At 37.3% G+C, this 14249-nt stretch overlaps 1 protein-coding gene across 2 annotated transcripts in view; it reads right to left on the reverse strand.

The window, feature by feature from the left end:
* The window catches only part of PDE4B (phosphodiesterase 4B), a 420029-nt gene that overhangs the window by 348138 nt on the left and 57642 nt on the right, over nt 1-14249 (reverse strand). The window contains exon 1 of one of the 2 annotated variants that reach the window (XM_088022395.1): nt 7465-7700. The exons of the other annotated variant lie outside the window; for it this stretch is intronic. Coding sequence (XP_087878521.1) covers nt 7465-7700 — 236 coding nt within the window. Of the gene's footprint in view, nt 1-7464; nt 7701-14249 lie in introns of those variants that run through there. 2 annotated transcript variants of the gene reach the window in all.

Consider the following 14249-nt stretch of genomic DNA (forward strand, 5'->3'; position numbering starts at 1 on the left):
TTAAACTCCAAATAGCAAATAGATTCCTCTGTACAACACTTCCATCTAGACAGTTAATAAGAGATATGTAGAGCTTTCCTGAGCTGAAGCACCAACTGTGCTATTTGATGCATGAAGAATAACCAAATAAATAATTGTACAGTGCTCCGGACAAATATTTACTTTATAACACTACAGGCTAGGTGGTATGATTTGTACCAAGTGGCTTAATTAAACAGGCTACCATGTAAAACACATAGCCTCTAGTGAGATATTGTAATTAAGCCTGCATCTGCAATATCATAGAGCACAAAATAGTTAGCAAGTTGGAGTAGCCCTCCTGGCAGAAAGGGAACACAACCATTAAGAGATGGATGGAGTACTTGTAGAATGAGTATTAACTAAGCTTCCTTTTCTCTTCCCTCATATCAGGCCAAAGGAAAGACCCTCTAAGAATAAAGAGCAAAGAACAGGAATCAGAGCCATTCCTTTTTTTATCTTTTCAACAAGTATTTATGAAGTGCCAGCCTTGCTTGTAGGTATTTAAGATGTAGTAAAGAAGACAAAATCCCTGCCCTCGTCTAATTTAGAAGGGTTGACAGTAACAGAGGGAAAAAAACAATATAATAATATAAAAAGCCAATATAACAAATGAGCATGTCTTTTCAGGTAATGATAAGTGCCAAGAAGAAAAATAAAGCAGAGTAAAGGACTGGGAAGTAAAGGGTTCTTTTTTTTTTTTTTTTTAGATGGAGGGGGTCAGAGAAGCCTTCTCTAGCAAGTGACATTTTAAGAGAAGCCTGAATAGAAGTTAAGAGAGTGGGCCATGTCAACATCTAAGGGACTAGCTTTCCAGGCAGAAGGAAAACCAAGTGCAAAGGCCCAGGACTGAAAACAGGTTCGGTTTGTTGAAGAACAGGAAGAAGGCTACCATAGCAGGAGAGTAGAGATGAGGTCACAGGTGGCCTGCAGCTGGATAATGTTGGGCCTGGTAAACCCTGGTAAGCATTAGGGATTCTTTCCTGAGAGTCATTTAAATGCTTCAAGCATAATGTTGCTGGTGTCTTTACAGTGATGTTAGAGAAGAGAGCATCTATAAACATTCAAGGAGAAAAACTGGGAGACCACAAAAGAGGGAAGAACGGGAAAGGAAAGCAAATGGTATTTCCCAAACGGGGGATAAACTTTAGCAGCTGGACAGTGGGCATGCTTGCCAGACCACCTTCCAGCATGTGTCTTGGGAGTTGTCATCATTACTTTACAAAGTATTTTTACAGTATTTTAAAAAAAATTCAATATACTGAAGACTTGTGTACACTAAAAGACCAGGAAAACACCACTTATAGACTTGCATTACTGAGAAAATGCTTGCTTTAATTAAAGCAATAGACTCAGGCTATGAGGCATAGATTTCTACTGGCATTCAGTTCAGTCCATAAACAAAGATAATTTCTGTAAAAAACAAAAAACAAAACAAAACAAAAAAACCACACACACACACACACACACACACACACACACACACACACACACACACACACAAAGAAAAACCCTCCAGGATATACACAAAATATAACACAAGCACCTCTAGTAAATTAGGACTGAGCACTAGGGTCTTTCCAGAAGCACCATCCTCCCAAGCACCTCTGCTCCGATTGTTTGATGCATTTGAGGATAGTGTGCATCAGCTAGTACTATGCAGGATGTAGATGATAAATGTAAGGAGATACCAAATTTACATACTTTCCTCCCATTTTCCATAAACAGTAATTTGTTAAGTCGTAAAGAATGTCATCAGCACTGCTTTCAATGTTATGGGATATACACAATAATTAGAAGTCATTACTCTCAAATGCACATTCTCCTTTTTCCCTTGGCTTCTAATCTCCTCATCCACCAATCCATTCTCCACAATGCCTGCCAAGTCTCTTACCAAAGTAAAAGCTATTTATGGCAATCCCCTTCTCACTACCTTGCAGTGGCTCTCATTGATGATGGAATAAAGCCCCAAGTCTTGTTCATGATAGTGGAATCTCTAAAGTACGGCTCTGATCTACAGGCACTTCTTATCTTTGCCACCTTGCATCTCATGCTGTGACTCCAGTGAACTTTGCTCACTTTCCCCCATGCTCTGAGTCAAATCCCAGCTCAGCCCCTCATTTGCTGTGTAACCCTGGGTCCTCCCTGTGCATCACTTCTTTTCCTATAAAATGGAAGTAATCATACTGTATAGCTCATAACTCATGGGCTTTTCATGGGACTAAATAAGTATATTTAGAATAATGTCACATACATTGCAAGTGCTAAATAAATGTAAGCTCTTATTATTGTTATGGATTAATGGAATTTCCTTATTTCTATTTCTCTGACCAAAAAACGGTCTTCCTGCCCACTCTTCTCCCAGAAAACTCCTACTCATTTTTCAAGACCCCACACAAATGTCCTCTTCTCTAAACCTTTCCTAACACATTGATTCACTTTCTAGTGGTCTTTAATTCTTCTGTGCTCTCATGACAAATGAGGCATGATTCCTCAATAGCATTATTTACACAACATTGATTAATTATTAATTCATAAGTTTGCTTGCCAGGCGGTACATGAGTTCTTTGAAGCAAGGGCTCTACCTTTCTCATTTTGTATCTCCTAAACCCAGAGTAGGGCCTAGAGCACAGCAGTCTATCAACAAATGTTTTGTTCAATCAACTGTTCAATCAGTAAATACACAGGTATTTCTCAAAAATTTTCCAATGTTGCTAGGAAATATTTCAAGTAAATTGAAGAAGAATACAAGACACAGATTTAGTAGGTTTAGCTAAGAAACCAGGCTTAAATTGTATACGTTTATGCCTACATTGTGCCTAAAATTTAGAGAAAAGTCAGGTATGTACTATATTCATTGGTCTATTTTTACTCTTCCCCTAGTCATTTCAGTTTTGTCTTGTCAGGTATAAGCTCCTGTAGAGTATGAACGACAGCTTTTCATACACTTGCATTCAATTATTAGACACAAGAGTACACATTTCATGAACCTTTGTTAAAATGAGGGAAGGTTCCCAAGATATAGGTAGAACTAAATGAGAGAAAGGGAGAAAAACACAAGTCTTTTTTTCTAATACTAACTCCACGTGAAGGAATATTGCTCCCTGGGCAGGCACATTCCCACGGGCAAGCATGAATAGATGGACAGAATGTGGTGCTCACCAATACATTTGCTCTTCAAAAGGAGAGTGTAGGGAGAAGGGGCGCCTGGGTGGCTCAGTCATTAAGCGTCTGTCTTCGGCTCAGGTCATGATCCTGGAGTCCTGGGATCAAGCCCCACATCGGGCTCTCTTCTCAGGGGGGAGTCTGCTTCTCCCTCTCCCTCTGCCTGCCACTCTGCCTACTTGTGCGCTGGCTCTCTCTCTCTCTCTCTATCAAATAAAGAAATAAAATCTTAAAAAAAAAAGAGGACAGTGTAGGGAGAAGTGTGTGGTGAGCCCAGGATGTAGCGAAGGCCATCACCAGTAACTTTCCTCACAGAGCATCACTCTGCTGATGGTGGAGGAGAACCACTGACTGCAGTGAGAACATCAGCAAAGGAAAGAAAGCTGAATAAGCTGGACACTGTGGCAGGTGCCAGTCAGGAGAAAGCAGGCCACAGGAGCCAGGTAAAATAAGATTATGCCTCAGAAGTTGTAACCCGTCAGGGTTAGGGATAAATAATATGTTGACCTAAGGACTCTGGCATTAATTTTCCAACTCCCTAAACATTTCACTGGCACTTTGCAATGTAAGATGTGTTTTTTATATTTTCTTATATCATCTAACAATGAGTGTGGCATCTACTACTGGGTTCCAGAACTCCAAGGAGATTTGGAAATTTGGGATGGTGATTCAAAGTCAAATTAATGGTTAACAAAGTAGAAATGCATGGAAGAAGCTAAAGCAATTCAAAACATTTTTTTATATCTACAACATGTAATCTTGCAAAGAACATGAATTTAGAGTACTTTTATATTGCAAACGAAACTTAGATGAGATAATATATATGAGCATTCTAGTAAAGAATTTAAAATATAGTAGGTGTTGGAATCCCTATAGGTTGAACCAGAATTTCTTCTTGCTCACAGCAATGCTCAATTCTGTATGTTGAGGGTATTAAAAAAAAAATAGTTTTTATGGAACCAGTTAATAATGATCTTTGGATTCATGCAGGTTCTTTTTTTTTTTTTAAGATTTCATTTATTTATTTGACACAGAGAGAGAGAGAGCATAAGCAGGGGGAGCAGCAGGCAGAGGGAGAGGGAGAAGCAGGCTCCCTGCTGAGCAGACATGGGGCTCCATTCCAGGACACTGGGATCATGACCTGAGCCGAAGGCAGGCACTTAACCAACGGAGCCACCCAGTTACCCCTCATGCAGGTCCTTGTAAGTCTTTTCTTAGTATTCATTGAGTACCAAAAATCAGATTATAAATATTATATGTTATATACAGATTGATCATCCAGAAGAATTTTCTAATACATGGACCATGAAGTAATGAGATTGTGTACCAAATGAGGTTATAGAACTATTTTCTCCAGAGCCATAAAAAATAAGGCAGATTTCCATATGTCAAAGATGGAGTAATTGTAGTCTGCCCAAGGATAGAAGGAAGCAATGAGATAATCACCCAAATTCCTTCCAGATTTAGGATTGTTTAAATATTCTGATTAGTGACAACCCACTGAATATCTACTTTTGTTTTCAGATATTTTAAAAATAATCCCAGAGTCAATATTTCACAAGTGCTTCTTCAATCTCCTGCCATTAGCCCACACTTCATAACTTGGGTTTTCAAAACTAGAATTACATGTTCATCTGACCAAAATATGAAATCTACAAATAACTAAAGATAAAAAAAAATTGTTCAGTGAGTTTGGACATAAACTGCATCTTCTACATTGTTTAGCATCATCATGAAAATTACTTTAATTTCAATGCTGGAATCAAAACAATCCAGTCTTCTTAAAAGAAGCCTACTGTCTACTGTAAAGTAATAACATGTTTTTAGAGACTTCTAAGTGCATATCTTGGAATTTCTAACTTAAATGCATGGTTTGGAAAATACCAATCGTTGATCGTGAAAGGATGGTTACATTTCATCATGACAAAGAGGCAAAAATAATGTACTTATGCTCTTATTTACTCATGTAACTATTACATATGATGCTAAAAAAACAATTTTTAAGATAAGCAAAAAAGTCATTCAAATACATAAGATATGTGTATATTTTCTAAAAAGAAACGTTTCATGAAAATAAATTTGAAAAATACTAAACATACAATGAAATAAAACAATAGAAATAAATGTAAATATGGACTTAATCAGGACTTGGAAACAAACTGATACAGCTTTACTAAGAATGATGAGAAGGGGAGTGTGTGAGTTGAAAGGGAGAAAAAGTGAAAATGAATCATAGTCATAACTAATTTTGTAAGTTTGGTGACTAATGGATTCTTTAAACCTATATTATGGTACATTATAACCAAGTCATGCATTTTGGGGGGGGAGGGTTGACAATTTGTAGAAATTTTTGTTTTAACTCAGCTAGAAGATCACTCCAAGAACATAAATTACCTATCATTTAATTGTTCTTTTTGTAACTTGCTGCAAGAAAATTTGTATAATGTGTGAGTGAAACTGGCTCTTTAATCACTTTAAGATTTGGGTTCTTTTGAAAAAGAAAAAAATCCAGTATTTATAGCTCATGTTCCTAGCACATCAAAAATCTATTCTCAGTAAAAGAAAGGTCACATTATTACATTCAGAAACTCTACAGTAAGGAAAATATTACCAAAGTTTCAGGAAGATTTACCATTATCTGAAAATTAGCTTACTAAAATTAAATGTCCTTTTGGTCAAAATAATGGTTTGATATTAACACAAGTAGTTAAACATACAAGTAGTAAAATATACAAGTTTATTAGTTAATTGTACATTTTCCATCTTTGTTCTTTTTATGAGAATTAATTATACTCACATCCCTTCTCCTATTCAGTAATACTACTCAGAAAACTATATGAAAATACTCACATTAGGGGTGGAGAAAACCACGAGAGAAAGGAGTTCTTCAGTACATACTTATATATAAATCTCTATATACATATGCTGCCACTGGTAGGTTTTTAAAAAATAATCACGTGCATTCTATGTATGAGACTATAATTAGATTCAATTCATCAAAAAGATGACCAAAAAAAATTATCCAATAAATCAATTGTATGAACAACAGTCCATTTTCAGAAAACAAAAATAACCATATCATTTTTAGCTGGTAAAGTATGTTTTAAGCTAAACATGTGGTACCCATCAAAGGCAAGCTACGTATTTCTAGGAGTAAGTTGAATTTGCCAGTGCACTGTGCAGTGGATGAGACAAACACTTCAGATGAGTAGAAAGCAGAATTTAAGTAAATATTAATCTGCAAATCCAGATATCTTCGGTTTATGATGTTGGTTGGCAACCTAACATGCAGTCGAAAAAATCACTGTTAGAACTGTCTGTAAGAAGTACTAGCTCCCTTTATTGCTATGGTCCTTATTAAATAAAAACTATACAGATACCCAGTTTTGAAGGGTATCTTAATCTGAAAGAAAATATATCTTTCAGAGAAATCTGAAATGTCCTAGCATTGATGATGAAAGTTTATTTATTTTCTATTCTGCTTTTTCTTACATTTCATTATCATACTGATTTAAGGAAGCTACCCCTTGTATGTAACATACATGTTAAAGTTGGCAGACTCAGTGCAATTTTTATAGAAAGTTCTTGAATTTATTTACTTGCCATTCCTAAGTAAATGGGGAATTTATTTATTATTGCCAATGAATTTGAAGTTACTTTTTTTTTACAAGAGGCTCTAAAAGATAATAGCAGTTTGAATCCAAATAAGACTAATTAACCATGCCATTTCAGAAGTGGGAACTTGATTCTCCTTTTCCCTAAGTAAAGTCAATAGATCAAAAACCCACTAGTTTCTACACTACAAACATGGCAATGCAATAACGAAGTTTGACTTTATACATGATCATAAGAAATAAATTAGAACTAAGATTAAAACATTAATTCTCATATCAAAAATAAACTACTAAAAAATATCACCAACAACAGCCACAAGACACCCCCCCAAAAAAGTCAGCTCTCACCTCAACAGAGATTAAACAGAAAACTGAAGGTTTACAATTCCTTCAGTATTTAATTTAGCTAGAATCGCCTAGGTATTTTTTATAAGCAGTAATTTTAAAGACTCCCCACAGTTAAAGGCTTATTTTATCTGGAAACAGCTTGGCAGCACAACGATAATTTAATACACAGTGCACTGTGTCTTCTTCAGAGGACCCACTCTCCAGTCATTTCACACTCATGGTATGCATTCTGAACAAAATTCAAATGTTCTGTTTTCTACATTTCTGAATCACAGCCGCTAATGAAAAGCACCACAGACACCTCCAAGTCCCGTCTTACCATGTATGAGCCACAGTGAAGCGCCGACGTTGCCGGATGCTTTTATTCACCAGCAACTTTCTGAAAAAGCATGGTGAGTTCCTTGGTGAACTGCGTGGAGAAATTTTAGGAGATGTAGGTCTGTTTCCCGGCAGTCTCGGAAGCTCGAGTTCTAAGTGCATTTGCTCCTTGAAAGTCTTTATGCAAACCTCAGATTCAGAAGCAGTAAGTTCTTTGGAAGACTCTTTGGCTGTCATGTCTTATATGCAGCACTGGCTTTCACCACCCAAAACAAAAACCTCAAACATAGCAGAGACACAGCTGCAGGTTAGGAGGCTGAGGAGTCTGCAAACTGTTTTCCAGTTTAATTTCAGAAGCTGCGGCTCCCGTGTATGAGCTGCTTAGAGCAAAAGCAGCATACTCGAAGAATGGCAAGTCAGACTGTCACAAGGAGCTTTATCAGCCTGGCTTTGCCTCTGAAAATGCGCCAAAGTGCTTCCTATGTCAGTAGCCTCCTTGTGGATGAGGTTTGTCTGCAAGCTACACACTGACACTCACTGAATTCATTCAGCTGAATATATCAACTCATGAAATATTCATAAGGGCTTCTGATAAATCCTTTACATGCTATTTTTTAAAATCTTATCACACAAGCTGCACTCGCTAATGGGTAGTCAGCAAAACCTAGGCACCTAGTCACTTGTTTTGTTTGCACAAAAAGCAGAACTACAGCCCGTCCAGCATGTGTGATGTTTAAAGTCTTCATTCAGAATTATCTTGCCCTGTAATGCACACAACAGTAACTCCACCTACCAAATGCTTATTGGCCTAGGATTATTTAAATAATTGCACTCTGTTTCCCCCTCAACAACACCCTCCATCGCTCAGATTTTCACAAGATTTGTAAAGCTACTGTTCTTATCACAGTGAAAACATTAAATCGGGGACTATCAAAAAAGCCTCACTAAAACAGCCCCCCAAATTCCATTTTCTGAATGAAAAAGCTGATCTGCTGAAGTTTCTTTTTTTTATCCCTTCTCCAGAAGATCCAAAACAGCATCAATATAAAAAAAAAACGTCAGCTAACAGGAAAACACTGGATTTGGTTCATTCCCCTGAGGAATTTAAAGGCTAATCTTTATTCCAATAAACATTACCCTCATTCTTCTGTTTAAGCTCATTGTTCAAGGGTTGCCCACAGCAGCCACTCTGTTAGATGCAAAGTCAGTTCTGAAAGCCAAAGCTTTGCAGAACAGAAATGGAGGTAACAACCGGGAAAGATGGGGCCCGGCCAAGTGCAGAGTCCAAAGTCAAGAACTGTGTGTGCTCATTTGCAGGTATGTGTGCGTGCGCGCACACACACGCAGACGTGCACGCATGCACACAGGCAGGTGTACAAGACAGTTTATGTCTGTGAGTGTGTGTGTGTGTGTACTTTGTTCACAAGGGCATGCAAATGGGATGTATAGGCAGGGGAATCCAAATAATTTCTCAAGTTCCAAAGTAGATCATTGTAACCTGAAATTTCATTTAGAAATAGACTGGAATGCAGCTCCTAGACTACAAAAGGCAAGTGGAAGTGAAAAGAATATGGTGCTGCTCGAAGTGTACGGATATTGTCTGCACCAGCATTGATTGCCACCAGGGCCCGCCAGTTTTAACAAAAATTTGACAAAGCAGAACTTGGGCTAGTCAGCAAGAGAGGCAGTTAAGGAATGATTCACGGGAAGACTTCAGGGAATAAGGGAGACATTAATTTTCCTCTAAGGTGTAAGGGCTTCCACCTTTATAAAGTCATTCACATATGTCATATACTCTGGCTGAATATCCGAAGGACCGAATAAGAGCAGAAGATGACCTAGGAAAAGATAAACCCCACACCAGCCTTTGGGGGAAGTCAGTCAACTCTAACAGAAAGGATTGAAACTCCTAGTGTACAGGTACTATCTTGGGAAGATAGTGATGCTGCAATAACACACTAGAAGTATTTCATGAACAAAAGCAGTTAGGGAATTTCAGAGTTGGAATAAATCCCAGGATTCACCTTGTTCAGCTCCTTATTTCAAAAGACAAAGAAACAGTCCCAGAGAACTTCAGTAACTTGTCCCACGTCATATTTGTAGTTGACATTAGAGCTAAAGATAAAGTCCAGGCTTTCTGATTCCCAAGAGAGCACTCTTTCATTATATGATACTGAGGAGTCAAAACAGTTTGTCTAGCTAGGCCCTAGCACATCTTCCTTATATATTTGAATATATTTTAACTGCCCTATTTGAGAATGGATTGTTAGTAATATCATGGGAGAAAATATGGCTGGTACCTATTATTTACTGCATGATGAAAACAAAGCTAGGACTTTCCTCCAATGATAATGTGATTTAAAGCTGAGACATATGGGGGCACCTGGGTGGCTCAGTCGTTAAGCGTCTGCCTTCAGCTCAGGTCATGGTCCCAGGGTCCTGGAATCAAGCCCCACATCGGGCTCCCTGCTCCGTGGAAGGCCTGCTTCTCCCTCTCCCACTCTGCCTGCTTGTGTTCCCTCTCTCACTGTGTCTCTCTCTGTCAAATAAATAAAATCTTAAAAAAAAAAAAAGCTGAGACATGTGAATATATGATCCTACCAATATTCAGAATGACTCATTTGCGGGAAAAAAAAAAAAGCAATTTGAAGTTACCAAGGTCTTTCTCAGATTCACTTTTTGAGGCTGCCAAAATATAGTAAGCATTTCAGGGATTGTTTTTCTCCCAAATGATGGCAAATTTCATAACCTAGATGTAGCTGTATGTAAACTGGGGTTCAGATAAGGAACTGTTGCCAGACACTTACCTGAAGCAGCATAATGATGCAATTGTAATTACTTCTCGATTCTTACTGGCAATTTATGTGACATTATGTGACATTTCACATTACTCTTTTCACTTTGCCCATCGTGACAAGCCAATGTCCCAGTTAAAGAAATTTTGAGAGTCATCCTAAGAAATAAAATTCTCAAAACAAAGTCTGTTAACTCTACCTAGTCTCGATAACATTAAGGAATACCAAAGACAGTTAATTGAGATGTAAAACTTAAAAGATTGACTATTTTTTTTAAAGCTTTTTTTTTTAAAGACTTCATTTAGTCATTTGACAGAGAAAGACACAGCAAGACAGGGAACACAAGCAGGGGGAGTGGGAGAGGAAGAAGCAGGCTTCCCGCAGAGCAGGGAGCCCAATGCGGGCTCCATCCCAGGGCCCTGGAATCATAACCTGAGCCAAAGGCAGACGCTTAATGACTGAGCCACTCAGGTGCCCCGATAATCATACTATTTTGAAGTTTGAATTAGTTACCTCTAAAGAAAGGAAATGCCTGTCCACAGGTAAATGCATGAAAGTTTGTTTCTAGAGCCAAAATGCCCAAGAGAAACTCGACACCATGTTAAATATTGAAGTCAAAAAGGAATCTAGAAAGTAGGAAACAGGAGATGGTATCTAAGAAAAAGTACACAAAAGCATAGTAAAAGCAGATAATACCCTGTTATGTTTCAGCAAAGAATATACTGTTCTGAGAGAGACAGGCAGAAGAACTGGAGAAAAAGCCCAGAAGAAAGTAAACAGAGTTTATGTGCCCTTAGAGAGCCTAGGAAGGAGCCAGAGTAAAAACCTTCCTATCTACATACATGCTTAGCCCTTGGCACCTCAAAAGGAGAGATGAGTAATTCTGAGTCAATTTATTAGTGCGCAGATAGTTGCCCTTGGGAATTACTTGAGAATTCCAATTATAGCTATGTCTCAATTTTAAATAATGAAATTCCTGGTATCCACATCCTGTGAAAGCAATAAGAATCAAGAATTTATCATAACAAACTATCATTAAAGGATCTGAATAGAGTTATATGGTCAAAAACAATCAATAATGTATTATTTATAAATATGACAGAAAACTTAAATACATTTTGACTTTTCATTAAATTGAAAAGGAAAGCAAATTAATTACAATGAAAAAAAATGATAAACATATAGTGCAAGTATTATAATATTGTTTAAATGTATTTTAAGGGTTATGGCTTTGTAATCAAATTATTTTAAATGAAAACAATTACATTCTTTCCATATTCATTACCTTTCAGATTTTACAAGTTTACCTGGAATAAATTTTCTCTGAACTGAGTGACCAGTTTTTAACTAACTGCTGTTATAAAACTAAAGTATTTTAAAGACATAAAACCACAGATTCTATGCAATAATATTATGCATAACAATGCTGAACATGAAATAACATGGCTCATATTTAGTATAAATACAAAACTGAATATTTGAAAAGACAGAATTTACTCGGAAGCTTCTTTTTGAAGAGGAATAGATTTAAGACTATCAATATTAACAGAGTTAAATCATCATGGATTATATCTTTTTTTTTTCATCATGGATTATATCTTTATATCACTATCCCGTGCTCTTTTTCTAAAACAACATACCATCTGAGCACAGCCAGTAGGCTCTATTCAATTAAATACAGACAAGCTCTTCTTTCAGTCAGACAAGGTAAGAAGTGAATACAGAACACCAAAACACTGGTAACTTCTTTTAACAGAATGCCCCACTCACCACAGATGGCCACTTCTCCCAATTTCTCTATTTCAGAAACTTCTCTATTTGAAGAAATAGAGCTAGAGTTATTCTAACATCACTTCTGAAAAGATAACATTCAGCTGAATGGAGATAGTTGTCTAGCCATCTTGGAGCATAACAATTAACTGACCACTCTTTTTAGAATTAAGTGATTACAGAAAAGTAGCTTACATTGATCACATACCTACTGGGTGCCAGACTTTGTGGTAAGCATTTCAACAACTTATTTCAGTTTTTTCTCATTATAGACTATCCAACAAGTAGTACTGAAGTCTTTGTTGGACTTCCCGATAGTATTAACCTCTGAGGTCCTTGAGGGCTGGGCTGAGTCTTGTTCATTTCTAGAATATGGAACAGAGTCTGGCACAGAGTCAATACTCAATAAATATTTGTAGACTGCACATTATTTTGCTCATTTTCAGATGAGATCATTTTGAGATCAAAACTGCACACTTTTTAAGGAGTTGACCCTACACCACACTTTTTATAGCAGAGGAACCTAATGGGACAGAAGAGGGAATGCATGCTCCCAGGGTGGTCTAGTCATGTTACCAAAAGTGCATTTTCACAAGTACTAAATGTCCTTGAGCCTGAAGTCATCTAGCATGTTATCTTTATAAGATGATATCCATATGACACTATTAATTACTCACCATTATGAAACTAGGGCTCCAGAAGGATCAGTTTTAACCTGTACTACCTCCACTGTTCCTTCAATCCCAGGAAGGGAAGCTATATTGCTTATACTCCTCCAAGAATTTACATTTCACGAGAGCAAGAACTTTGGTTCACTGGTATAACCCCAATACCCAGAACAGTACTGACCACATAGTAGGTATTCAAATAAATATTTGTTGGATGAATGAGTGAATGATCTCCTCAGTGCAGAATAAGATGGGGGGGAGTAGTCGGCAAAAATGGGTAAATGACCTCTCTCAAAGGAGAGCAAGAGCTATGGTGGCATTAAGCCATAATCCTTCCACAATTCTGCATATTATTTTATGTAGTTTTCACTGCCTAAACGTGTTACTTCTCTACTTTCTTTGCCAAGAACACCGTCTCATCCATTAAGGCTAAACTCAAGTGAAAACTCTTCACTGCCATCTTTCTCAGCTACCATAGGCAGAGCCAGCTATTTCACCCCAGCCACGTGCCACCAGCACCTGATTCATCAGCAGAATGTTTCAGAGAACATTGTACTACATATTTTTGTTTGTCTCCCGGAGTAACCTACGAGCTCTCCAAGGACATGAACAATTTTACTCATCTCTTTATCTCCACAGCCTGACATTGCTCTGATCTATTAATATTTGTTGATTGAAAATATGAATAGAAAATGAATATAGTGCCCCAAATCATGCCTTCCTGTTAGCCACAGATTGTTCTTACTGTCTTGACAGCTAGTCCAGCCAATATCCTAACTTCTTGTACTTCAGCTTACAAATGTTTCCAAAATGAGCCTCTTAAAACCTAGCAGTTTGGCTATGTTTGCCATTTTAACTAGCATGTCTTCATTTTTTTTTTTAATTACTATTATGACTATTATTATCATTCACATTCTTACTGCAGGGCAAAAGCAGAATGCCCATGTGTCACAATCTCTGTTCATTAGGGGGTGTACAAATAGGACAGACTTGCTAGGCCCTCTGCTCATGGTGCTTTCTGGTTTTGGCAGAGTAATTAGGTGCTTCTCTCACAAAGTACATCCTGTGAAGGCAGACTGCATAGACAGAAATACTAAGGAAGCTCCTCTCTTTGTTTCCTAGGTCATTGTTAACATCAAGATATATTAGCAAAGATGAGTCAGATACCTAAATGCAAGGAGAGAAACTGTTCCCATGGTAGGTGTTTTAAAATCTACATTAAAAGATGGTATTCCAGTTCCCAAAGATAATACTAACCTGTCAGCAAATTACTTAAAAGGGTGATTTCAAATGAATAGGATATTAGGAACATATATGTTAAAAACAAAGACACATTGGGAAAACCTCTTTCTCTAAATGAGCTCGTATCTCTTTATTATTTCTACTCTGTCAGCAGTCTTCTGTGAAATACGTAAAAAAATGGTATGGCATTAATGTACAGTTAAAATTTTTAAATGTAAATAATTATCTGTGTAAGACCAATTAACTATGACACTGTAAAGATCATAGAAAGAGTACAGCACACAGGAAAACTAAGTCAAATTCACTCCACT

The sequence above is a fragment of the Eumetopias jubatus genome, unplaced genomic scaffold, assembly GCF_037043125.1.
Source record: "Eumetopias jubatus isolate StellerSeaLion01/CBP00866 unplaced genomic scaffold, mEumJub1_p1.0 scaffold_4, whole genome shotgun sequence".
NCBI classification, from domain to species: domain Eukaryota; kingdom Metazoa; phylum Chordata; class Mammalia; order Carnivora; family Otariidae; genus Eumetopias; species Eumetopias jubatus.